At 40.5% G+C, this 27,354-nt stretch overlaps 1 protein-coding gene across 3 annotated transcripts in view; it reads right to left on the bottom strand.

The window, feature by feature from the left end:
* Positions 1 to 27,354, bottom strand: part of plekhh2 (pleckstrin homology domain containing, family H (with MyTH4 domain) member 2) — a 39,100-nt gene that overhangs the window by 7,112 nt on the left and 4,634 nt on the right. For 2 of the 3 annotated variants that reach the window (XM_086258355.1, XM_086258356.1), the window contains exons 3-22: positions 12,485 to 12,547; positions 12,250 to 12,399; positions 11,924 to 12,007; positions 11,714 to 11,795; positions 11,368 to 11,553; positions 8,907 to 9,832; positions 7,804 to 7,879; positions 7,614 to 7,708; positions 7,269 to 7,428; positions 5,126 to 5,262; positions 4,669 to 4,782; positions 4,400 to 4,486; positions 4,131 to 4,289; positions 3,944 to 4,024; positions 3,647 to 3,826; positions 3,270 to 3,378; positions 2,337 to 2,449; positions 2,038 to 2,217; positions 1,391 to 1,488; positions 866 to 1,043 (exon numbers count right to left, since the gene is read on the bottom strand). In XM_086258355.1, the coding sequence (XP_086114481.1) occupies positions 866 to 1,043; positions 1,391 to 1,488; positions 2,038 to 2,217; positions 2,337 to 2,449; positions 3,270 to 3,378; positions 3,647 to 3,826; positions 3,944 to 4,024; positions 4,131 to 4,289; positions 4,400 to 4,486; positions 4,669 to 4,782; positions 5,126 to 5,262; positions 7,269 to 7,428; positions 7,614 to 7,708; positions 7,804 to 7,879; positions 8,907 to 9,832; positions 11,368 to 11,553; positions 11,714 to 11,795; positions 11,924 to 12,007; positions 12,250 to 12,399; positions 12,485 to 12,547 (3,258 nt within the window). Of the gene's footprint in view, positions 1 to 865; positions 1,044 to 1,390; positions 1,489 to 2,037; positions 2,218 to 2,336; positions 2,450 to 3,269; positions 3,379 to 3,646; positions 3,827 to 3,943; positions 4,025 to 4,130; positions 4,290 to 4,399; positions 4,487 to 4,668; positions 4,783 to 5,125; positions 5,263 to 7,268; positions 7,429 to 7,613; positions 7,709 to 7,803; positions 7,880 to 8,906; positions 9,833 to 11,367; positions 11,554 to 11,713; positions 11,796 to 11,923; positions 12,008 to 12,249; positions 12,400 to 12,484; positions 12,548 to 24,160; positions 24,306 to 27,354 lie in introns of those variants that run through there. The other variant, XM_086258358.1, reaches the window with a different exon arrangement.

Raw genomic sequence — 27,354 nt, 5'->3', positions numbered from 1 at the left:
GGGACAGCCAGGAAGCAGGTAGCAAAGGGAAACACACACACCCAGGGGAGAGATGCAAGGTTAGCTTGATACTGGGTGGAGCAGTGAAGCGAAGAGAGCGATGATAGTTTCACTCAACCATCGTTTAAGCTAGGAAAAACATGCAAATCAGCACAAAAAACAAGCCGATATCAACAACAACAACAACCACAAACAGAGCCACAGTTCATGTATGGCTCCGGTTTAACATTTAGGGCACTGGTTCCTGTTTATTGCATCACAAAAAACTTGACATTTTGGACAATTCGGCACTTCTTGTAACCGCAATAAAGTGGATATTTGAGGATTTAGATGTACACAGGTCTGTGTAGAATATGACCTAAATGCCTTAATGTGTACATAGCTCTTTATAGAAAAGCAAAAAAAGGAAAAGTGAACAGGGAAAGTCTCACATTGGACACTAACCAACCATAAAGAACATAGTTCTGGAAAAGTGATACTCAGTAGCATGATTTTATGAGGTTAAAGGTAGAAAAGCAGTGGATCCTTGTATAAACACCCCTCAGCAGAGTATCTGTCAGTGGGGTTGGGCTATCATCTAGTGCAAGAAAACATTACAGAAGTGACTCTGTTACGGTTTATTAAAGAGCCGAGGCAAAGGTCGAATGGCTTTCAAACATATACCATAATCCTGCACAACTGTAAATCCGTTTAACTGGGTCACATGACTCACAGCATGTGATTTAAAATGGTGTATATGGTATTGTTTTACTGTCAGTTGAAAAATAGCGGTGCTCAAACTGCCACATACATCATTAAACTGTTAGGACTGGAGGCAGGCAGCCGTTGATCGTTGTTTTTTCTGTGTAGTGAGTGACTATTATACCTGGTATGTATTGTTGAGGAAGTGCACGGGCACACTGAAGGGCAGGGAGTGATGATAGGGATTCCTCAGAAGAATCGAAAGAATCTCCATACGGGAAGGCCTGGCCTGTCTCTCGCCCTTCTGCTGTGTCCGCTCCATGGAGCGCTGGCAGTAGATGGTATACTTACCCACCTCTGTCCTGAGGACAAAATGTAGCCACTCTTTAGTTACAGATACGTGAACATTTTTATAGCCAAAATTCCCTGAAAGCAACTCAGATCTCAAAGCAAAGGAAATGAAAACAGCCATCAGTAAAATAAAAGAGAAAGAGAATAAATATGTGCTTATGAAATAACTCGGTCTTTCAATCCCAAAATATTATAACTGTATTCAAGCTGATTTATTATACAGTATTCCTGGGAAGGAGGTAAAGAAGTGCTCGAGTGCAAAGAGCATATCTATCCAGATGGTACATACACAGTACACTGGCTGTATTTTGTGCTTTGTTTCGTTGTGTCAGTTTTCAGGGCCCCTGTGTTTTCTCACCTGGCATCTGCATGTCTTTTGAGGTGGATCTGGAGCAGCCAGAGGAAAAGGTGCTGTGGCAGAAACAGTCCCACACACAAGGCTAGAAACTGCCAGCCCTGGAGAGCGACGTGCAAACACTCAGTCACCACATCTTTAACAAACTGTCACATGCATGACTCGGTGAATTTCTATGCACGACCACAGCTGACAGACTTAAGACTGCACTGTTTCCTTGTTTCGTATAAAGCATAAAACAAGTGGCCATACTGGTTCCTGTTAATCAGCTACACTGAGTTCATTCATGTACAGGGATGATCGTGCTGTGACACAGTGTTTTGGTTTTTAGCTGAATGAGACATCAGCACACGCTGGAATCTGCTGTTCTTTCTGCCCTCTGACAGTATTTCTGGTTACTGGCTATGGAAGATTACCACAGAGTGACAGGTTTTCATGCCGACATAAGAGAGGCAAGAAGAGTCTTGCCTCTCTTATGTCGGCACTTTTCTAAAATTGACCCGTATAGTAATAGATACTAAAAGATCTCCTTTCTAGGCAGTTTTGATATTTGTTAGGTCAGTGAACCCTGATGATACCACGCCTTTTTTGCCAGCCTTTCCACTTAACAATGCATACTGCTGCTGCCACTGTGTGGTGAGAACGCAAACCTGCAAGGGTCCCGGATGGCCGTGTGGCTGCCTCTTGCGGGTCTGCTTGATGAGTTGGCAGAAAAACTCATTCTGAAGCTCGGGGTGGGCCAGGCACACCTGCAGGGCACTCTGGGCCAGGGAGACGTGGTAGTCGATGGCCGGAGCATCGATGGCCACGTTAATGAAGAGCTGACAAGTCTGAGAGGTGATGGAGAGAGTTTAAAAGAGAGAAAATATTTTTGATATAATTAGTTATTTGATAGAAGAAACATTCAGTGACTACATTTTTTATTCGAACATGTGGAGGTTTGTGGTACCTTGAAGAGTTTCACTGCCTCTGTCTGCAGAGCTTGTGAGGGCAGGGTGGTGAGAGGAAATGATAAGGCTTCTTTGCTGAAACACAACATGGGATGTCTCCAAATCTGAGAGTCTGAAAGGTAGGTAGGAGAGTGGGTCATAAGAGTAAAAGACGGAAGGAATAGCAACTAAAATAAAAATGAAAGAAACAATGTTGTGTACTTCCAAAACTGAACTAAGCTGAGTCAAATTTGTCAAAACAACCTCCAATAACAGACAGTGGTGCATGCATTTTTATTATTGAGCTTTATTACTGCACTGCTGTAAACGTGACCTGACAAATAACGTCCCTGCATTAATAAGAAAAACAAAAACGAGCAAAAACTAAGCACAAAAATAAATATTTTAAGAATTTTTGCTTTGTTTTCTGTCTAATTATAGTCTCTTGACAAAAAAAATGCTCACTGTGCTTAAATTCAACTACAACTCTGTGCAGAGGACAACAAATCCTACTGTATTTCACATAAGTCTCTCTAACTGCAGACTCCAAAGTGAGGCTGTAGTTGTCGAGCTGTTACTGAATGACTTTGAAAAATAAAACACTGTTGAAAGAAAAACAATCTTTGCTTCTACTTAAGAAATTCCCGAGCTACAGTTAATTTCTGTCCCTACAAATAAAACGTACCCTCAGTGTACACTGCAGGGCTATTTAATGTCCCTAGAGGTAACTGTACGTGCACCATTTTGACGACCAAATAGATGCCCAATAAAATAATATGTTCACATGCAGTAAAACGTGTGCAGGACACAGTTTGTGGTCAGTAAAACACTGTGACATAAGACATTTTAAGTCGCAATAAAATTATCTGTGGATGAGAGAAAGTATGAAAAAATCTGCATCAAGTAAAACAAAACTATAAAACACAACACAAGACAAAATCGTTTGTACTCACTTGGATCTCCATCCAGCTGGAAGAGTTTTCCCACCAGTTGTTCGAATTCAGTGCCAACTTTGCCCACCGTAGTGCCTGCTGCCACAGACAGATGGTACAGCCACGACTCCTACACAATGATCCCAGAGACAAAATCACAACAGGAAACATAATTATGCATAATCATCAGTTTGTAGTTTAAAATTGACTGGATTGGTTTTTAGCTTCAAGTAAAATACAGGAAGCCCCTCTCATGGAGCTGCTCTCAGTCTCAGAGCAGATTTGTTGCAGTACAGAAAAATGACTGTACACATGAGCTTAAACGCCATGGTCAGAAGATACACGGGTCTGCCTGCCTTACAGAACAGAAAAGTTCAACCTTTCAGTCCCGCGCTGACCTTTTCATGGCAGGATTCAATAAGCAAGTAAGTGGGTCCTTGCTCCTGTGGGTGGATGGCAACGGTGAAGGGTGCCGGCTGTAGGCCTCGCCCGCATGCCTTTAGGTCGTCATCTGAATCTCTTGACCTGTCCACCTCCTCCACCCGAGCCTCCCACAGCTTAATCTGACCCAGCGGGAACTGGAAACAAAAGCAGACGTGCGCTCCACGTTCAGTCACAAGTAACAGCTCAGGTCAGTTTTGAATTGATCACCTGCTCCTGACAAAGGCTACAGATGTATTTCTACAGATGCACACCTTGTCCTCTTGGCTGCGAAAGTAGTACAACGTTTTGCCGATCAGAGCACACCAAACCCGCTTAGAGTAGCCGTGTTTCACCTGCAGCAGAGGAAGTACAAATCGGAGCGTAAAACACAGAATTTTGTGAAATATTGTTCCATTTTCTCTGTGCTATTAGAAAATGATTAAACTTTGATGCAGGGACCTTGATGAGTAGTCCCTTCATGCCAGGGCGAATATCCGGCTGAGTGAAGAGAGGACTGGCGGCTTTCAGCCTCAGCACGCTCTGCAGGACCCGAAGCCACTCCTCGAGCAGGTTAGGAGAGTCCGCCTTCAGGTAGTAAACGCGCTTTCCTGTTACTATCTACACACAAGGATAAATAAAAGCCCAGGTGGACGTGAAAATGTGAAGGAAAGGATTTAAAAGATCTAGAAATGTTAGATGATTGTGGCCGTTCATCGAAGACTGAATACCTGGAGAATCTGCTTGCCCTCGCCACGGGCGATGCTGCTGGTGGCGCTGACCTTGATCTGACCCTGAGGTTTCCTGATCACATCGCTCTGTGGAAGAATCAGAAATCCTAATCTTGTTAACCTGTTGGCCACGAGTCTCAACAAAGGAAAAAACAAAAACGTTTCAAATCCAGAAAAAGTAGATGAAGTGATTGGGACAGGAAGACCGCCCGTTTCCATTCTCCATGCGGAGAAGCCAAAAGTAGCTTTTGTTGTTGAAACCAACATACCGGTGACTTATAGTAGAGCAGCTCTCCATCTTTGAGGACAAACCAGCGTCTCTTCCAGGTCTTCTTCCAGGTTTTGACCATTTTCAGCAAATAGCCTGACTTCTCCATTGGCTCCTAAAGGTTGTGACACTGTTCAGTTTTATGCAGCACCAAAGAGAACCGCTAATGAAACAGACCTGAGAAATTAACTAAATGTTGGCTAATGAGCCTTAGGTTCAAAAACATGATGTCATCATGCTGTGAGCAGAAAAAACAAAGTCACTACTCAAATAGCTTTTGAAGGTAGAGGTACTTCAGTAATGCGGTCGCATCAATTTCTAATCTTAGAGTTACCTCAAAGACTTCAGTTGTAGTTTGCTTATTAAAATTAGCTTCAAATGATGTAACTTAACCAGTCAGCATTGTTTAAAGCATGGAAACTAACAACAGTGGACCAAAGTGTTGAGCTGTCACTAACACTCTTGCCGTTGTCACTGGGCGAACAGCAGGTTTTGGGCAGTTTCTGCTCAGGTTCCGAGCACTCCGTGTCAGTGGAGTAAGCATCAGGAGGGATGGCATAGTCACACTCTGATGTCATCGACGCCACGGACACAGCTTGAGGACAGTAAGTTCACACATGAAAAACAGAGAAAGTCAGTCTTTGGAGGTGAAGAATTAAACAAAAAAGCTTCTTAAATCTCCAGGTCCTGTGATAGCCACATGAGACTAGCTCCAAAAATGAGTCCATCCCCACAGATATCAGTCTTAAAATCAATTCTCAAATACTAACTGATACTAAAAACTATTTAGCTATAAGCAGTTAGCCAATAGCTACAAATTTAGCCTGTGGTTCACAAGCTAGTGCTCTCCGGGAGGGTTGTGTCAAATTAAACATGCAGAACCACTGACTGTGTCAACGATAGCCACATTAGCTATTTAGTTATAAATGAGTTAGTAGCTAGGAGCTATGGCTAATAATAAAACTGCAGCATTAGTGTGCAGCAAATGTTATTAGTCCTGCCTGTCTGTAACGTTATAACAGATGGTACCAATTTAACAGGATAACATAATTATCTGGGTTTAAAAACTATTATGTTTCTCTTAACGACTGAACCTGACAAGTGTACTAACAATTCAAAAAATGGCAGCTGACCTTAAGTGGTCTAATTTGGTGAGTGAAATTTAAGTATTTTAATTAGTAGAATAGAATAGAATAGAATAGAATGCCTTTATTGTTACTATACAGTTGTACAATGAGATACAGAGTATGGTACTAATATAGATCTGTGTGATGCTCTTACACAGTGTATGGTTTAGAGTTGGACCGATCCAAAATTACGTATCGGTCCGATACTGACCTAAATTACTGGATTGGATATCGGAGAGAAATAAAAAATATAATCCGATCCATTCAATATCACAAAAGCACCTCACAAAACTTGCGATATAGCGTAACCCAGCTCATAACCGTAGCACGTCGGAGGAGTATGCGTCTCATGATAGAGCGGCTGTGGCGTGCGAGACCTGTTGGCAGTCTGGTTGAGCTTTTGGAGCCTCGCTACCTGCTTCCAAACCGGCATTTAATCTCTGAGAGAGCTATCCCAGGGAAGTAAAGCAAGTGTGTAAGATCATCTCTGAATGTTTGTAAAGCATTCCCAGTGAAAGCTGGGAGCGACTGCCTCTTCTCTCCCCCTCCCTCTCCTGTTGCTACTTCAATTGTGAAACTGATCAATGATCAGCTGATTGGCTTTTCTGTCGCGAGTCCGTCTCTCTTGTTTGTTTATCGCCCACTTTGCGCCAGAAAGAGGAAACCAGCGGATAAACAACAGCAGCACGTTTAAGCTTGATCAGCTGTTGTTAGAATGTATTTAATATTACTTTCTACACCAGGATCTTTTTCTACGTAGCTGACAGCTGGTATGTATAGAAGTCCATTATTGTCTAATATATACCCTGGTAAGCTATAGTACTTTTTCCTTTGGGAAGGTACCATCTGTGCAGTCTGCAATTCTGTTGAATAAAGATATTGAATCTATTTAATTACTGTAGAAAAATGATTGATTTCTGTGCATTTTTTTTTTTTACACTTGCATTAAATTACAGTCGATTACGTCGATTAAGCATCACGAGGCGGAGGGTGGGGGGTGGTTCCCTATTTTTTTTGCTGGGAGTTGGCAACCCTATTAGCTGGGTTGTTTAATATTTCCTCTAAGTTCTCTTTAAAATACCAGAATAGGGAGGATGGTGCAGGTTTATGTCTATTAGATTGATCAGTGTTGCTGAACTATGAAATATTTTGGGTGCAGTGTATTTTTTGCATACAGATATAACAGAATAGCTTTAGTTTTGTTTTGTTCTTTAAACTTGAGTATGAACTTATACACAATGCAGCAAGATATTTTAAAAAAACATTTTATTGATTACAAAATACACTATATCGGATTTATATCGGTATCGGCAGATATCCAAATTTATGATATCTGTATCGGACATAAAAAGTGGTATCGTGCCATCTCTAGTATCTTATCTAGTACCAGGGGTATAAAAAACTTAAAATGGGTAAGGTCACAATGCAAAACTAGAGGCTATGTCCATCTTTTATATGCAGTGGTTGTTTGTACCTCTCTTGAGAGAGCGTGGGCTGCCTGGGCTGCTGTCTTTTCTGGAGCTGGAGGAGGTGTGGGAGCTGCACAGGGAGCCGTCCTCGTCTCCTGAACTAGATGACTCCTCAGAGCTTGATGACTCATCTGAGAAGGGACTGCTGCTCAGCAGAGTAGCTTTCTGCAATTTGAAAATGGCACACACTCAGAGCCATATACTAGATATTAAAATCCACTTTGGTGACACAATTGCTGTTAACTATAAACAAAAAAGCATTTTCTTTTCAAGTTCACAAGTGATCAAATAGATAGTGGGGGAATGTACAGGTGTTACAATTAAACATGGCCTTGTACTCTTATACTTACCCCCTTCAGAGTAGTGTAAACTGGTGTAGTCATGTTTTTATAGATGAGTGATGTGTACATTACAAAGGCTGGATAGGAAGACTGAAGGGATGGGTCTAGGACACAAAGTACAGTTTGTTTATTAGAAACCACTACAGCAGACTAAGCTGTCAACTAAGTAGGGAGACCTGTTTTTTACCCACTCTCTTACCTTTGTTAGACAGGTCTGTGCATGAAGTGTCAGACAGTCTGATTCCTGATTTAGCAACAGCATATATACGACTTTCCTGAAAAGAAAATGTGCCATGTCATTAGTCAATTTTAAAACCAAGCCTGCCATTAGATAATAACATTTAAAAGCTGTAACTGCATACACTATATTTATTTTTGTATATCATCTACCTTCAGTATATGAAGGCAACTCCTGGTTAATAATATGAGCAAGAGCTCATCTTACCTTTAAACTGACTCTCAGTTGTTTAGCCAAGAAGTAGCAAGTAGCTCAACAACCTGCCCATTACTTTAATTTGCATTTAAATTTAATACATTTTTTAAATCTTTAGCGACTTCAGTGCTTTTAAGTTATTTTTACATAAAAATTTCAACTGTTACTACTTTAAGCTTAGTACTTTAGCCGTTAGCCGTACATTAGCTAATACTTAATAGCTTTTTGTTTAGCATTGTAGCTGTTAAAGCTAGCAATTTAGCTAACAATTTTACCAATTCAGTATGCTAATTTAACTTTTTGTTTCATTTTATGTCCATTAATTTACTATTATTTATTTTGACTGGATATTTTTTACTATTTATTCACTTTGGGCTTCAGTTAATTTTCTGTTTAAACCCTGTTATCCGCCCCATTGCTAAGACAGCTTTCTAATTCTAATCACTGAATTTATCTATTTGAAACTTTTCTGTTTACTCACATTTACAGCAGATGGCAGTGTAAACAACAGAATTACAAACATGGAGAAGTTCCTGTACTTAGTCCAACACTTAGAAGAAAATATGTGGTTAAAATTGTAATGTTTCACATGAAGGACTTCATGAAGGACTATTTGTGTTTCACAGTAGTGCAAAATATTGTTTCCTTTATCCAGGAAAAACAAATTCTGTAAAAAAATAAACAAATTGCCTAAAACATTAGCAGCTTTCCAATGTATTAAGGATTGATTGCTGTAAGAAACATATTTGATTTCTTTATTCATACTTAGCTGAACATTGGGAATTTGTTTTCGAATTTGTTGCCAGTGCCAAATTTGCAATTAAAAAAAAAACACAACTTGGTGTGCCTAACATGAAGGGCAGTCTTACCCAGGAGGGGAGCCTGTGTAAAGGTGGAGTAGGAGGTTTGCTGCCAGGTGTGGTGCTATCACAGTCTGACCTCTCTGAGCCCATCTCTGTCCCAGGTTCTGATGAATTTGGTGCGGATGGCACGGTGGTTGCTGCTTGTGAGCCGGGAAGGATTTCGGGAACTGTGGCTTTGCCTGTTTCCATTCCAACCTCCTGCTGTGCATCAACATCAGTTTCCTGAGGCTGGAGGGGGCGCAGCATGCTGAGTGCATTACGCGTTTGGCCATGTGCTGCCTCACTGCTGATTGACGGCTGGCTTAGGTGTTTCTTGGCCAGAGACACGTTCATCAACCCGAACCCCGTAGGAGTCCTCAGACGGGGCTGTTTGGGTGAGGCGGGGTTGTCTTTTGGATCCTGGGGCAGGTTGGGCCGTTTAGGGGTGAGAGCTGGTGTGAGGATGGGGCTGGGAGTGTTAGGTTCACTGGAAGATGATGAGGAGTCAAGTCTCTGTGACTGGAATCGTTTGTTGAGCTCCTCAGAGGTGCAATCCTCCAACTTAACCGTGCGTCCCTCCTCCTCGTCATTCTTACACCCTGCTAGTGTTCCATCTGATGGCTCCAGCAGGCTAAAGCTGGGGCGCTCTGTACGCTGCATGTCATCGTCAAACAGAGAGCTGCTGTCGTCTGAAGCTGTCAGGTAGGTCTCACTGCTGGGCCGGCTGAACTCCAGAACACACGCTCCGCTTCTGCTCTCACATACTTCTTCCTCCACTGATGCAGCACTGGAGAGCACAGACAATACGCGGCGGGACTCGGGTCCAGATGCATTGCTAACAGAGCTTTCAGGTGCACCGTCATCCTCTAGCGGAGAACACAGCAGTCCAGTTTGGCTCGGTTTATGGACTTCACCATCTGTCACTGATGAGGATGTCTTCTTACTACTTTTATCTGCCAAAGAAAGCATAAAAATGTGTAATAATTTCACAGCTGGTGGAGCACTAAAGACGAAGCATTTGAGATCTTTCTAGATTACAGATTACAATTTAAGTGAACTATGTATTTCAAAAAAAGGAAAGAAAGTTAAATAATTCAAATTAAATAAGTTAATTGAAGGATTTGTTCCTCTGGGATAGTTGCCCCCTCTCTCTGATCTAATTTCTCTCCCTCATTTATTTTCTGGTGAATTTGCAAATCTACGCTAGTGCTAATGTTACAAACAGAAATACATCTGACAGCTCGGGTGGAGGCAGCATTCACCATGCAAACCTGACATCTGTGTTGCATCTGACCAGTGCAGTGTGCAAAAGCACAGGAATAATCATTTACTGTCAGATCCTGACTCATCCTTTTCCTGTTTGCCCTGTAATGCTGTGTATTAGTTAAAGTGAGTATTATATATTGAAAGACTCAGATATTAATCTTAAGACACTTCTGATCTTCTGGAGTCTCATTAACTACATTTTGACAGACATTTCAATGTAAAACTCAAAAACACTGCAAGGCGCTTTAAAAAGTATTTTTATTGACCGCATTTTATATTATGGCTGACTTGCGGGATCTGAAAGTGAATCTAAATACATATTTAATGAGGTCTGCAATAATAAGTGTGTTCACGGGCCAGATTTACTAATGCTCTGCACCACAGCAGCTTGTTAGAAGTCTGGTTATTATTGTAATGTACTGGCTGTATCTTTGTCTGTAAGTTAGACCATTTTTTGTAGATCACCTGCAGAACTTTCCAACCCCATTCGTGCAAATCTGCAATTGCGGCATCACACAAACTCCCCCCAGTTAGTAAATCCTCCCCTATGTGTGAATGCCTTTCCTGTGGCTTCCCTCCAGGTTCCGTTCTGACCCACCTGACACACATCACTGATCACTGAGCAGCAGTACATTAACTCCAGCTCTTCAACCCACTTTTAGCCCCTCTTCAGGGTGTTTTTCTGGACCTTTGTGCCCAGGAACACCATCTAGTAAATGCTTTGTTTTGACTAAAGCTTTCAGCTCTTCCTCTACAATACTTGGTTTATGACCAAACACTAGGAGAACCAATTCTTGTTCTCATCAGCCTCTGCTATGCTGTGTGTTTATAGCTAATTAGTGAGTGTTGGCTTTCTAACACACTAAAACCAGTTTGGCAAACAATGTTAATACAATTCCAGCACCACATTAAATAGATCTGCACAATTATGACTGAAGAATCTTAGTATCTCACAGTTTAACTATATTGTTTCTTCACATTCTTACTCTAACTATCAGTGATGTTATTATGTTATATAACTATCACACATTATTATTATTATTAAAAGTCTCCAAATAGCCCATAAAATACTCCAGTGGCAAATACTTTCCTTAATACAGCATGACTATGACCTCACTCAGATAGTTACCATCCTGTGTCCAGCTCTGCCCCAGAGTCCCATCTAACCACTCACAGATGCTGTTTTCATTATCCATAGCTGCGTGACTGTGTGGGGACTTACCCGTTTTGTCCCTGGCGTCTGTCTCCCCCTGTGTGCTCAGGGTCTTCTGGGACGGCGCTGGTCCAGTCAGGACCTGCGGGTTCTTCCCTCTCACCTGAAAGCAGCCGAACGTCAGGCTGCTAAGACGCTGGGCTTCACCTGGCCTACACAGGGCTCCAGCTCCACCCTTGCACTTCTGCTCAAAGGCTGCAAAAGCAGCAAACAGTCATGCGCATACTGCAGCGTGTGCTTACAATGTATTAGCATTGATAAATCTGTATTTGCTAGTAGCAGGCATTTAGGAGTTTTAACCTGCATAAATAACTTGCATGTTAACATGTTCCAACAAAGTTCCAAAAGCTTGTACCTTGTATTTGTTTTTGAAGCTCCAAAATCTGAGCCTCCTGTTGTTTGTTGGTTTCTCTTAATGCTGCATTCTCTACCTCAAACTGAAGCACAAACATGTTCTCAGATAAACCAGCAACCACATTAAATACTTTAACTTATCTTCCAGATTTCCGTGTCTTTCTTATCTGTGTTTTAGGAGCCTTTACAGCTGACGCACACACAGATTTACCTCTGACAACTTCAGCATCACCCACTCTTTGATCTTAGCTGCCTTCTCTTCCACCGCCTTGGCATCTTGAAGGCGGAGCTGTTTCTGTTGAAAGAAGTAAAAATGAGCCGTCTGTCTCTCTGGGTGAATATATTTTGGAATAAGAAGGGCAGATTTAGACGAAGCGAAACAGAGAACAAGGGCGGGGAAACATAAGTGAACAGTAAGGAGGTTAAAGATGGTGTTCATAGAGATAAACGTGGTATTAAATTTTAAAAAAGGGGATTATGAATTACTCCACTGGCATCGCATCTGTTGAAATTCTTTATGCGTGTGCTTTTTCTTACCTGCTCCTCCAGCTGCTGCTCCAGCTGTGCGATTACATCCTCCTTCTCCTGCACTAACGCCTGCAGCTCCTGGCACCGCTGAAACAGACGCACCTCTGAGTCTCCAGACTGACCATCTGCTGCTTTGAGCTTCTCCTCCATCCACTGCACCTGGAATCATCACACATGTACTCACATAATCGCATTCCGACACGTCGAAAGGAAAGACAAACAAACTTGTGTTTCTGGTCCTCACCTGCTGCTGAGCTGTGAACGCCCGTTTCTCCGCATCGATCACCTGCGTCTCCAGTTGTTGAATCTGGAAAAGCAAAAGTTTATTTTAACTGGACTTTAAAAATAAATAAATCCTAATATCTTACTAGTCTTGTTACATGTTCACACAAGGACCACATAAACATACAGTAACCCCGTCTGATCTAAAATTAGTAATCAGTTTCCTTTCAGTGATCCAGACTGCAAATGTTTGCAAATGCATGGAGATGAAATATCCACTCCACTCGAGCCTGAAGCCAAACACAACAGCACCAAATAAAGACAAAGAAAGTCTTGCATGCCTAACGAGAACTCCACTCAAGATAACGCTGCCACGCTAGAAAGGAGCAGATGCGATTCAGCTGGGTTCTGTTATTCGAAGGAATGCTATGTTCAGATAGATTCACATTCATTTGCAGCCATTTTTAACACAAACTACTGAGATGTTAAGCAACCTACAATGCTAGTTTATTTATCTTCCTCGTGATGAAGATAAGGTGTCATTCAGTGCACGCTGAAACCAAGATGGCTGCTGATTGGGAAAACTGTGTTTGTTACTCTTAGCAATCCAACAAACATCACGAAAAGAACTTAACATCCAAAAGATTGGTTAAGACTTGTATCTTCACAAAGAAGTTTTGCTTCATTTTGTGTGAGTATTTCCACAAACTTTGAAGTTTAGGGTCCCTTTCTTTCATTACATGTGCTCTACAAGTAACACCTGGCTTATTGGATTACCTGGAGCCTGGAATTAATTTTGTCTTCTAAGAATTTAAATTGGTGATCAAGAAACATGACAACTAAGAGGCTAACAGAAGATATTGAAGAAGTTAAGAAGTCTCTTAACTTCATGTCAGAGGAATTGAGTAAGGTGGTGAAACAGCAAGCAGGACTACTGGACTTAATTGAAGAAGTAAGACAACTGAAGATTGTGATTAAGGAAAAAGACAAGAAGATTGAAGAGCTGGAAAAAAGAGTTGAAGATTTGGAGCAGTATACAAGAATGGAAGATGTGATTATTTCTGGACTGAAGACAAATCACTACACCTATGCACGGAGTACAGCAGGTGACAAGGAGGGGGAAGATGCACCAAGAGCTGAAAAGGATTTGCTTGAGCAGCAAGTTATTCAGTTTTTCAAAGACAAAGATATTCTTTTGGATAGCAAAAACATAGCTGCATGTCATACTATTCCACAAAAACATACCAAGATGCCAACTATCATACTACGATTTGTGAACAGGAAATATAAAGTTGAACTGTTAAAGATGGGAAAGAAGTTAAAGGGAACCGGCGTATATGTGAATGAGCATCTCACCAAGAGAAATGCTGAAATTGCACGACAGGCAAGACTATTGAAGAAGGAAAGGCACATCCAAGATACCTGGACCAGGAACTGTAAGGTATTCATAAGACTTAATGGGACACCAGAACAAGCTAAAGTAATTGTTGTCAGAGACATTGCAGATCTTGAGAGATTTAAACAAAAGAAATAGAGTTCAATGTAGAAAAGAATTGTGTTGCTGACTGTGATATGAACAATATCTGATAAGTGTGAGAAAAATAACTATGCATGTGAATGTGTGAACAAAAAAAGGCAAAAAATGGAATATTTTGGATCTCATGATTATAAATTTTATGAGTTGGACAATAGTATTGATCCAGATATCCACCTCTATCAGAATGTTGATATGACATGTGAATATTATAATGGGGAAGAGTTGGATCCCAAGATAAAAGGTTTTTCATTAATCCACTTTAACAGTCGGAGTCTTTACAGTAATTTTTCTAAAATCAAAGCGTATCTTGATCAATTCCAAAATAAGTTTGCAGTGGTAGCAATTTCAGAAACATGGTTGAATGACGACGAAGAATTGCAAGATGGACTAGAGGGCTATGAAATGTTTTGGCAAAATAGGAAGAATAGAAGAGGAGGAGGTGTTGCTATGTTTGTTTTTTCACATCTTAAATGTAAAGTTGTTAACAATATGACTGCTGTGATTGATAACTTGATGGAATGTTTAACCATTGAAATTCAGGTTGAAAGCTCGAAAAACATATTAGTTAGCTGCATTTATCGTACACCTGCATCCTGTATAGATCAGTTTACTAAAGAAATTTCTGTAATATTGGAAAAACACAAGGAGAAGGTGACTTTTTTTTGTGGTGATTTTAACATTGATCTATTGAAGGCAAACGACCATAATAAGACTTCAGAATTTATTGATACAATGCTTAGTTTTGGATTCCATCCGTTGATTCTAAAGCCGAGCAGAATAACGATGGATAGTGCCACTTTGATCGACAATATTTTTGTCAATAAGATAAACGGCAAGATACATAGTGGACTGTTAGTCACAGATGTAAGTGATCACTTGCCTGTCTTTTCAGTGTTTGAAATGAACAATCAACTTCATTTTCAAGAGGAAAAGCAAATGGATTACAGTGGTAGAATAAAAACACCAGAACAAATTGCGGCTTTTAAAACAGACTTAGAAAATTATGACTGGCAAAAAGTTTATGTGGAAGACACTAATGATGCATACAATGCGTTTTTGGATATATTTTTGTCAATCTATGACAGCCATTGTCCAATTAAAAAGTTTTCTAAAAATTATAAAAAGAAAAAACCATGGTTTACACAAGGTCTGGAAAGAGCCCGTAAAAATAAAAATAGGTTATACAGGATTTTTTTGACACATAGAACAAAGGAAAATGAAGACAAATATAAGAAATATCGAAATAAATTAACATCTATTATGCGATACGAAAAGAAAAGATATTATGAACAGCTGCTTCAAAAACACAAAAGTAATATTAAGGCTACCTGGAGTGTATTAAATAGGATAATAAAAAATCAACATAATACATGTTCTCCAACACGTATTGTAACAAGAGGTAATGTAGTGATTGAGAATACTGAGAGCATACTTAATGAATTTAATGATTACTTTGTTAATGTAGGTCCCAACTTGGCAAAAGAGATTTCTGTACCAGGAGGAAATGATGAAGTAGATTCTACTTCTTGTAAATGTGACTCAATGTTTCTTGGTGGAGTCTGTGAGAGTGACATTGTAGAAGTGGTGAGTAAATTCAAGAGTAAAAAATCCACGGATTGTGACGACCTTGACATGTCGCTAATTTAAGAAGTTCTTCATAGTGTCCTTCAGCCGTTAACATACAGTGGGGCAAAAAAGTATTTAGTCAGCCACCGATTGTGCAAGTTCCCCCACCTAAAATGATGACAGAGGTCAGTAATTTGCACCAGAGGTACACTTCAACTGTGAGAGACAGAATGTGAAAAAAAAAAAATCCATGAATCCACATGGTAGGATTTGTAAAGAATTTATTCGTAAATCAGGGTGGAAAATAAGTATTTGGTCAATAACAAAAATACAACTCAATACTTTGTAACATAACCTTTGTTGGCAATAACAGAGGTCAAACGTTTACTATAGGTCTTTACCAGGTTTGCACACACAGTAGCTGGTATTTTGGCCCATTCCTCCATGCAGATCTTCTCGAGAGCAGTGATGTTTTGGGGCTGTCGCCGAGCAACACGGACTTTCAACTCCCGCCACAGATTTTCTATGGGGTTGAGGTCTGGAGACTGGCTAGGCCACTCCAGGACTTTCAAATGCTTCTTACGGAGCCACTCCTTTGTTGCCCGGGCGGTGTGTTTTGGATCATTGTCATGTTGGAAGACCCAGCCTCGTTTCATCTTCAAAGTTCTCACTGATGGAAGGAGGTTTTGGCTCAAAATCTCACGATACATGGCCCCATTCATTCTGTCCTTAACACGGATCAGTCGTCCTGTCCCCTTGGCAGAAAAACAGCCCCATAGCATGATGTTTCCAGCCCCATGCTTCACAGTAGGTATGGTGTTCTTGGGATGCAACTCAGTATTCTTCTTCCTCCAAACACGACGAGTTGAGTTTATACCAAAAAGTTCTACTTTGGTTTCATCTGACCACATGACATTCTCCCAATCCTCTGCTGTATCATCCATGTGCTCTCTGGCAAACTTCAGACGGGCCTGGACATGCACTGGCTTCAGCAGCGGAACACGTCTGGCACTGCGGGATTTGATTCCCTGCCGTTGTAGTGTGTTACTGATGGTGACCTTTGTTACTTTGGTCCCAGCTCTCTGCAGGTCATTCACCAGGTCCCCCCGTGTGGTTCTGGGATCTTTGCTCACCGTTCTCATGATCATTTTGACCCCACGGGATGAGATCTTGCGTGGAGCCCCAGATCGAGGGAGATTATCAGTGGTCTTGTATGTCTTCCATTTTCTGATGATTGCTCCCACAGTTGATTTTTTCACACCAAGCTGCTTGCCTATTGTAGATTCACTCTTCCCAGTCTGGTGCAGGTCTACAATACTTTTCCTGGTGTCCTTCGAAAGCTCTTTGGTCTTGGCCATGGCGGAGTTTGGAGTCTGACTGTTTGAGGCTGTGGACAGGTGTCTTTTATACAGATGATGAGTTCAGACAGGTGCCATTCATACAGGTAACGAGTGGGGGACAGAAAAGCTTCTTACAGAAGACGTTACAGGTCTGTGAGAGCCAGAGATTTTCCTTGTTTGAGGTGACCAAATACTTATTTTCCACCCTGATTTACGAATAAATTCTTTACAAATCCTACCATGTGGATTCATGGATTTTTTTTTCACATTCTGTCTCTCACAGTTGAAGTGTACCTCTGGTGCAAATTACTGACCTCTGTCATCATTTTAGGTGGAGGAACTTGCACAATCGGTGGCTGACTAAATACTTTTTTGCCCCACTGTATATTTGTAACAAATCATTTCAAACTGGAATTTTTCCAGATAAAATGAAAATTGCCAAAGTGATCCCACTATATAAAACTGGTGATAAACAGATTGTGTCAAACTATAGACCGGTATCTTTACTGCCTCAGTTTTCAAAGATTCTTGAAAAACTATTTGCAAACAAACTAGATTATTTTATTGATAAATATGATTTATTGAATGATCATCAGTATGGGTTCAGAAGAAATCGCTCAACATCTCTAGCTGTGATGGAATTTATTGAAAATATTGCAACGGCTGTGGATGAAAAACAGTTTGGAATAGGTGTGTTCATTGATTAACGTAAAGCCTTTGATACGATAGATCATTCTTTACTTTTACGGAAGTGTGAAAGGTATGGTTTAAGAGGTGTTGTACAATTTTGGTTAAATAGTTACTTGAATAATAGGTTCCAATATGTGAGTATTAATAACATGAAATCTAAACTTAGAAAAGTAACTTGTGGAGTTCCGCAAGGATCTGTTTTGGGACCCAAGTTATTTTCACTTTATATAAATGATATTTGTACAGCCAGTGATATTTTAAAATATGTGATGTTTGCTGATGATACAAACTTATTTTGCTCTGGAAAAGACATAAAGAAATTACTGAAAACAGTGGAAACAGAACTCATGAAGTTAAATAGATGGTTTGTAATTAATAAACTATCATTGAATGAAAGTAAAACAAAATTTATGTTATTTGGAGGTAGTAAAAGTAATATTAAAGTAAAATTGAATTTAAATAATGTTGAAATTGAAAGAGTATATGAGACAAAATTTTTAGGAGTAATTATTGATGATAAACTTTGTTGGAAGCCCCACATAAAACATGTGAAACAAAAATTATCCAAGTCTATTTCTATTCTTTATAAAACAAGAGATTTTTTGAATAAGAACTGCCTTTATTTATTGTATACTTCCCTTTGTTTGCCTTATATGACCTACTGTGCAGAAATTTGGGGGAACACATACAAAACATATTTGGATTCAATATTTAAATTGCAAAAAAGAGCTATTAGAATAATAAATAAAGTTGGATATAGGGAGTCCACCAACCAGTTTTTTGTAGGATCATCTATGTTAAAATTCATGGACATTATATATTCTAAAACTTTAGAAATGATATATCGTGTGATGAAAAAGAATGTTCCAATTTGTATTTTAAGTATGTTTCAACTAAGAGATGGAAAATATGATTTAAGGGGGTCTTATAAGTTTGAAATGCCTAAAGTGAGAACCAATGTTAAGTATAGATGTGTGTCAGTTTTGGGAGTGAAATTATGGAATGGACTTAATGATGAACTGAAGATGTGTTTTTCTTTGTCATTCTTCAGGAAGATTTTAAAATTTAGTATTATACAAGGTTATAGAAATTTGGTTTGTTAAAAAAATTTTTGTGTTGATTTATCATTGATTTCTTTTCAAACTGTTATACAACTTATTTATCAATGTTATTTATTTTCTTGGTTAAGGATTTGATTATTTCTATGGGGGTAAGGGATAGGATAAGTATAAGCCATAAGGCTTCAGCCTATTCCTTTTTCGGTTTCTGTTTGAGTACTTTTATGTAAAATTATAATCTGTTGTTGTTGACTGAAATAAATTTCAATTCATTCATTCATTCATTCATGAACTTGTAACTGGGAGGCTAGGGATGGATTAATTTGTTTACAACATTGTTATAAAGTCTTTTCATGGCTGTAGAAGTGCTGCATATAGCGCCTTTAACCATTACATAATGGTGATGAGGTGCCAATGTTACAAGTAGCCCTTTGTGTGCTAAGATCACAGCACTACATGTGGAAGCTAGCAGGAGTGTGCTAAAACAACAGCAAAAGGTCACACGGATTAAACACACGCACACACACACACAGACATGAGATTTAAAAAAAACCTGTGGGAATGAGCAGCGAGACAGAGGGATGACTTGATGAACAACATTCCTCTGAAATTCCTCAGCTCAGAGTGCCGGAAGCAGCGTAGGAACCACTGTCTTCTGAGGAAACTCTCCAACCTCAGAAGCTTAGAGCAGGAAAATATGCAGGATTATAGATGGAAACTGTCTGCGTAGCAACCACCATGGCAAAAATTATTAATAATAACAAAGAGAATGGACTGGCATCACTTTCCATCCATTATCTTCTGCTTATCGAATTTAAGGTTGCACGGCAACCATAGGGCAGGAGGTGGGGTAAACCCTGGACAGGCCACCAGTCTGTCACAGGGCTAACACAGAGAGACAACCATTCCCACTCACATTCACACCTACGGGAAATTTATTATCACCAACCCCACTAACTCCATGTGGGAGGAAACTAGAGGACCTGGAGAAAACCCACACAGACACAGTGGGAACATGCAAAAAACATTTTTTGTGGGGTAAAGTTGAGGCAATTTTATCTGTTCACAGGAACAATGAACGGGGTTTCTGTGTGCTGAACATCCTTCTAATACTGTATGGATTGCAATGTAAGTTTTCTTGAAGGACTTAGATGTCTCCATCACTCGCTTAAAAAATATGTTTTACAATTATTAAAATTTTTATATTTTTTGAGGAAAATGTATCAGTTGCTTTTATGTTAATCAAAAATGATTTCTTCCTTTAAAAGTCTAATAAAGTATCATTCTATTTGCAGCCAGCTCACACACTCGTGTGTCACATCAGCTATGCGCTATGAATAGCTCCTTGTCTTATGTTACTCCGTAGAAATCGACAAATTAGCACTTAAATTAGTAGCTGCCATATCCAAACTTGATGGAAACCGCTGTGAAGAGCGACATCTGTTTTTAGCCTGGAGACAGGCATGGCTGAGCTCCAGTTTTCCCTGCTTCTGTTCACTTGTAGAGACCAGAAGAAGTGGACCAAGCTCAGGCCAAAGCCGGGAAGCCACACCCTGCCAGACACCCACACTGTTTCCACCGCGCAACGTTTTCTGGACCAAAGTGGAAGCGAGGCCTTTTACACAACCGCTGTTCCACCTGACATTTGAACAACATTTCACAGAAGCGGATTCTAGGAAGAAGAATTTATAGGATTATGTCACTGCGTGTCCACATATGAAAAAAGGCTGTGGGTGTATTCAACTCAGTATTTGGACAGTTGAGGTAGAGCTTTTGCACATCTGGTTTTTGAAGATCTATTTTGTCCTGATAAAACTGACAAACTGTGATGAATCCAACAATAACACAGATGCTGCAAACTTTTCTTCACCTACTGCTGCTGTCCCTGTGAACCTCAGAAGCATTACTTTTAAGGATTACTTTTACTACAGGAAAAAGCACATTGCGATGAAGAGCAGACACGAATAAAGGTCAATGCGTATCACACACAAATGCACAGTCTTTCTCTTCCCTATATAGATCCTCTGCTGTACCACAAACGACCGACCACATGTGCCTCTCTCAATGACAGATATAGCATCTGGCTGAGCACGCCATGTTAATTACAGGCCATGTATACTGTAGGCTACAGCTGGAGTCGACACGCACATGGACTTTTACGCACACACCACTTAACAGTGTATACAAAGGCTTAAACACATTAACTGCTGCGTATCAGAGCATTCGAGTAAGTGTGTGTTTGCTTCATGATGTTATATATAGGATGAACCCAACCTGGGCGTGTGTGTGTCACATCCTGTACAGCTCACTTAGGACGGGATAAGAGTAACGCCTTGCTACTCTCTTTGTATTCAGGCACAATACGAGCACTGCTATTGCCGCTTCATCGCGTCCGGCCCTGGCGCTCACGTACACGTGATCTCTGTGCTCTCCCTCAGCCTCAGGTCTATCACCTCTGCAGTCGACTCCCCGTCCAAATGCAAAATCTGAAATCCAGTTCAACTTCCATTCCTGGAATTCCACAACTGACGCCCTGTGGCCAACCTCCCCCTGAACTCGCTCCATCCATCCATCCCTCCCCCACCACTCCATCCGCAGGCCAGACAGCCAGCTCACAAAGCCTCTTTCTGTAGGCTGCGACCCACAGTGCTTACCTTACAGTTAAAACAGGTTTAACACCACAGACTTACACCAAGTATGGTAACTTGCACCGGGGGCTAACGCTGACAAAGACTTTTATTGACAGATTAAGTACAAGCAACTAAGTAAGGACATATATTTTACATTTCATAGGGGATCTAGAACGTTCATTTCATGACAGTCAGTTCAGAATAATCTTAATTATTATTTGAATGGTTCTGGCAGTTCACACAAAGTCTGAAATCAGCTGTTTTAGCTTCTGCTTCACTTCAAGCCATTTTCTTCTGATCAGGCGGGTGGGGCTTCTGTGCTCCCAGTCAGAGCTGTGTGTGTGTGTGAGATGGCCATGTTAGTTCTTTAGCTCTCTGTGACCTCAAACAGACCGAAGAGCAGGAAAAGCCTCTGAAACAGACCTATTAGAGCGTGCAGTATGCAGCTTTTGGGCCACAGGAATTACTTGTACAGAGTTTGACCTCATTATATGAAACTTTGACCACATTTACTATGAGGATCCACCACTGTAACAATAGATATATGATTTAAAAAAATATAGCAATGCCAGTTGGGCTTCCCTTACAATCTAACAATAAACTCTAGTTCCTTTGGCACACTCTGGGGCAGGCACATACCATAGCTGTCCAAAAAACAGAACCCCAGCACGTGCAAAGTGGAGACGGACACGCATGAGGAAAAGCAACATCTGTTTGAAAATGTTATGGTTAGCCGTAGGCATCTATGTGGCTGTGACTGGGCAGCCAGAGACTAAAACTGCAAGCGGATGTTTATGTGTAGCAAAGAAGGAGCGGAAAGCTTTGTGCGCGGTGCTTAAACTGAGACACTTTCTCTCATATCACATCACTGATTGGTGTCTCAAATCTGCATTTTGAGGCATTAAAATTAGCATTTTGGGCCCCACAATGATGTTTTCTTTTGAATAAAGTTATCAGATAACATTTTCGAGGGTCGATAGTATTCGCCCGCTCAAACACTGACCTTTTTATAGAGCCATAGCAGAAACCACTGCTGTGCAATGATGTGGAAATCTTGTCAAGGTCGAAGAAATCATTCGGCAAAAAGGATATTTTAAAATATTTTGAAATGAAACCTCAAGCAGTCAGCAAAACACTGAGTTCTCACTTTGTCTGCAAACACAACAAGGACCAAAAATATACGTTTCTGGACAAGAACTACATCCAGAAGACCAAAGTGAACACTGAATATTCTTGGAGCTTGAGAGATTCAAGCTGTTTAACAGCAGCTGGGAAATACTCAGCTGTACCTTTAAATAATGTTAAGTAACAGACAGATAAAATATTAAAGTGTCAAATATCAAAATCTAAACATAAACATCTTGGAGGGGATGTGTTTAGGGTGACCAGATATCCCATGTGGGACTACAGACACACAAATACTAACAGAAAGAATAGCATCTGAAATAACAAACAATGGTCTTAACTGTAATTAAAAGAGAAGAAGGGAATCCACAAAGACAATCACATAAAGCCATGGAAACAATGGTTTGGAGGATAACACATTTATCCGACTATCCAAGCCTGGATAAATGGGAGGACTGTGTCAGGAAGGGGATCTGGCAGGAACCTGTGCCAAATCAGAATATGGACCCATATACTGTGGCAACATAATATGTGTGTGTTTATGTATTATCTTTGATATCCTAACACGTCTGACGCAAACATACTCTTTGTTACTCCGGATCCGGCCGTGCTTACAGCACCACACAAATAACTTGTCAGATAATATAATTAAAACGCTCCAAATAGCCAACAGGCCCATTTTCAAGGTCTGAATTGGTGAAGCTGGGGCATGTGCCAGTCTAGTGGCCACACCTCCCTAACTTTGACCACTAATTTCACCTCCTGTCTGTTTTGATTTTATCGCTACTTCATTTTAACATTTAGCATCCTGTCTTTTTCTTTTCCAAAACTTTATAGGGAGGTTGAGAATCTCTCCTGAGACAGACACACAGGCACATGGACACAAGAGAAGAAGTGAATGAATGCATTACTTTAAAAAAAAAAAAGGAGGGTGAAGGCTGATATATAGAAAATGTAACACACATGGTCGCTTTGTCTTCATAAGGAGATGTGTAGCCTACTGTTACAGCTGAGAGACCCCGCTGGCCAAAACTAACATGCCTCCCAAATCCAAATATCTGTACACACACACACACACACACACACACACACACACACACACACACACACACACACACACACACTAAACTGGGTATTTCCTCCGCTGGGCAGTTCAATCCTTACACAAGGCTTCATTTTTTTTCTTCCTCCCCCGTTTTCCCTCTCAGTCACCTCATACAGGCTTTCTAGGATTTCAGTAATTTGCCAAGTCTACCCAGACTGCCGTCAATTCATTTCATGCTCCAGTTTTGTGGAACGGCAAATTCAAAACCTTCGTTATCCTCTTTCAAGGTAATTCTGCAAAAAAGAGGGAGGAAACCTACAATAAGAAACACAAGAAACTGCAACATATTGATGGTTGATCAATAATAAAAACTATAACAAAAAGGAAAAATAAATATAAAATAAAAAATGGACATATATTGTACCCACTGCAGATGTAATTATCCATGGCTCCTTAGTTTTCCTCTTCCTTTGTGTCTTGAATCCCTTTCCTATTACTCCTGCATTCCTCTCCCAAAAATGGTCATTCTGACCCCTTAACCCTTCCTCTACAAATTTTCATTCTGTTTGCGTGTTGATACGGACGGCCTGTCGTATTACACTGACCCGGAGCAATCCAGCACAGCGTCTGCTCTGACTCAAGCCTGAATGTTCTGCAGCTGGATCTGCGTGAACATTTCGATACAGTAATAAACACGAGCCACTGACCCTGCTGTTGTCTCGTTTCCATGTGTTTCCTGTTTTATTTTGAAGGTTGCTCTGAATGTGGCGTTCTGTGCTTGTAGTTTTCTCCATTGCCATTTTTCCCGTCTTTGTTAGTGTTAATTCAGCTGTAGATTTTGGTCCGTTTCTCTTTTCTAAAGTTCAGCGTCAAAGTTAAACTTTGGTTCAGTTACCGGGGTAACAGACTGTTTCTCTCTGGCTCCGCCCATCCTGCTGCTGTTGCAGCGGCTGACTGACACTCGGTTTTATCTCATTGTCCATAAAGTATCAAAGCACATTCATTTGCAAAAGTTTACTTTTGTACAAACACTGAAATCCCAGTTAAGCAGGAGTACTTTTTGTACCTTGCATTTTTATAACCACAAAGCAGGCTGCAGACAGTGTAACTGCATTCTGACTGCACTTCATATGAAAAAGTGTCCACACATTGAAACATGGCTATTAAATGATGTCGAACAGAGCTTCTAACGTATATTTCAGGTCCATAACTAAACTGTATCTGACCTGTTTCTCCATATTTTTATTCTCAGTTTCTGTCAAATATAAAATTAGGATTCGGGCTCCGTCTAATGATTCCCACTGAAGTTGGATACATGGTGATTACAGACAATATAAAAGGGTCATATGTTTTACTGATGACAGAGAGGTCCAGTCTAATTAAATTATAACATAACATAAATATCACAGTCCACATGGACATCCACTGATGTTGGTCGGCTGGATTAAAATGGAGACTCCCCTCTTTTTTTTTAATCCATTGCCAGAGTGAATCACGCACGCTCAGCTCATACTCGGGGTTGAGTGAACTAACTCAGCTCAGAGTTTGATGGAATAGTCTCATAGTTTGTTGAACCTTTTTCAGGAACAGCACTTTCTAGATCTTACAGTATTACCAGCATTTTATCTCTTTCAGGGTTATATGCCACAACCTGCGATCTGCCTTTATGCACATGCTGCAGTGCCATCAATACATCGGAAACAGTAAACAGTTTTTTTTAGCACCAGTTATTTGGGAATCTGAAATGTAGAATGAATCACTGCTCCTAATTAATTCTTTTAAACCCACTCCTCACTGGTTTATGAGTCTACCTCTGTGAAGCGATATTAGGGGGATTTTGCAGTGACGTGCATCCGCCCCCACACGGCTTTAAAAACAACAAGCTCGGGCTGAGGCGGTGGGAGCCACAGCAGAGAAAAACACATCAGCAGGGGTCTGGATGTTAACGTGATGAGCTCAGAGCATTACGAGGTCAGTGAAAACATGTTGACCGGTCATTACACAACAAAGCCACATGAGCAAAGTCAGAACACATTACACAGTACGCGTACACAGCATTTGGACTGCGCTTAAACTTTTTATCAAATAAAATAAGTGCTTAAAAGGGATCTGAATGAGACTGGGAATTTTAAAGGATGATTCAGAATCATATTTGTTTGTTCAGATTAAACTTATTTGGCTTTACTTGAATATTAACATGTGCTTTAGGGTTTGTTTTTTTTCCTCAATATCATTATTTGTGTTGGTGTTTCTAGAAATGCTGCTGAACTCTGACTGAACTCTGGATCCTTGGGAAATGACATCAGTCATCTTTGGTGTGCAGTCAAGACTTAAGGATTACTGCTATTCTTCATCAGATTTAGAGCAGTCATACTGACCAAATATTACAGGGTGCTGAGCAACAGTTTAATGCAGGATAAAGGCTTTGTTGATGTCTACCAAGATTACACACTACAGCTGCCTCTGTCGTCCCCATCAAGACCAAGACCAAGTCTGCTTCTGTTCTCAGAACTGGCTTCCTAACAGAACTGAGGCTGAAGGGGACGAGACAACTAGAGAAATAGTTAAAAAAATAAGAAAAAGCTTAACAAATCCCCTGTAAAATTCCTCCGTGTGGCTACGTAGCAAAAAATAAGTCAGTGGAAGCTTCCGATTGATTAAACTGATCCATGAGGTAACTTAAAAAAGCATTTTGACCCCCCTTTGACAAACCGCCGGCCTGTCTGTGGGTAGGCTCCAGCCCTCCTGTGACCCTCAGTTAGATAAGCAGTTAATAAAACTGAGTGATGGATGATTTCTAACTTTACTACAATTTCCTCAATTTTTCAAAATTTCTGTCAGGTGGATTCATCTCCCTGATTTCACCTTATATTTTGTTTTTACACGGCATGTAACCTCCAAAGAGCAGAGCTAGGATTGAGTAAACACACCAAAGAAGAAAAACACAGTGCGTGTTATGGTGTGTTTAACAGTGTGTTTTCTACTGCTGAGTGGAAAAAGGCCGTAAACCTGTCAAACAGGATGGATAGAGCCAAAAATACACGGCAGAGACTTTCACATGTGCTACGTGGGCTGCAAAAACCCACCGAAGCCAATCTCTCTTCCAAGTCTCTCCGGGAGTTTGTTTTGCTGTCCAGCTGAGCTTACTTTGAGTCTGTAATTGACTGGAGCTGGGTCAATCCCATCATGCACTTCGTAGCGCAGCCCTGTGGTCAGACTGCTGTTTACATTAGAGCTCTAATCAGCATCCCTGGAGAGCCGCTTCAGATCTAGGCCACTGAGCAGTTTGGGCCTGCCCAGTGTCGGCCAGCTGGGAGGGACGGCCCGTTCTGTGCCCACCAGACACACCACCACTCAGTTTGAGAATGCGCATCATCTTCCCATACATGCGAGGACCTTCTTCCCTTTCCCAGAGATCATTTGTTATAGTGTGTCAAAGCAGCACCACTTCCTTTGTCTGTTGCCCTTGAACATAAGTTTGTTTGCATAATCTCTGATTCTGAAAGAACTGGACAATTTACTTCTAACTAACTAGTTCAAGTTTAAGTTTAAGTTCAAGTTTAAATTTATTTATATAGCACTTGTTTAAAAACATCAAGTGTTGACCAAAGTACTGTACAACAAAATGGACAAAGCAGAGGACATAAAAGAAAAACAGAATAGTGTTTTAGAAGAGAATACAACCATAGAAAGAATAATGGTAACAAACTAATGATGAATCAAAAGCCAGAGAATAAAAATGGGTCTTTAGACGGATTTTAAAAGTATCCACTGTCGGGGAGGACCTGATATGCAAAGGCAATGTATTCCACAGTTTGGGGGCAGTCACGGCAAATGTCTGGTCTCCTCTGTGTTTTAGTCTGGACCTAGGGACAACCAAAAGCATTTGGTCTGCATACCT

Source organism: Aulonocara sp. 'chitande type north' Nkhata Bay, linkage group LG13, assembly GCF_057382095.1.
Source record: "Aulonocara sp. 'chitande type north' Nkhata Bay isolate Kocher_YH1m ecotype deep benthic linkage group LG13, A_spYH_male_GT1.1, whole genome shotgun sequence".
NCBI classification, from domain to species: domain Eukaryota; kingdom Metazoa; phylum Chordata; class Actinopteri; order Cichliformes; family Cichlidae; genus Aulonocara; species Aulonocara sp. 'chitande type north' Nkhata Bay.
The sequence above is the reverse complement of the archived record's forward strand: the minus strand, read 5'-3'. Positions and strand labels throughout refer to the sequence as shown.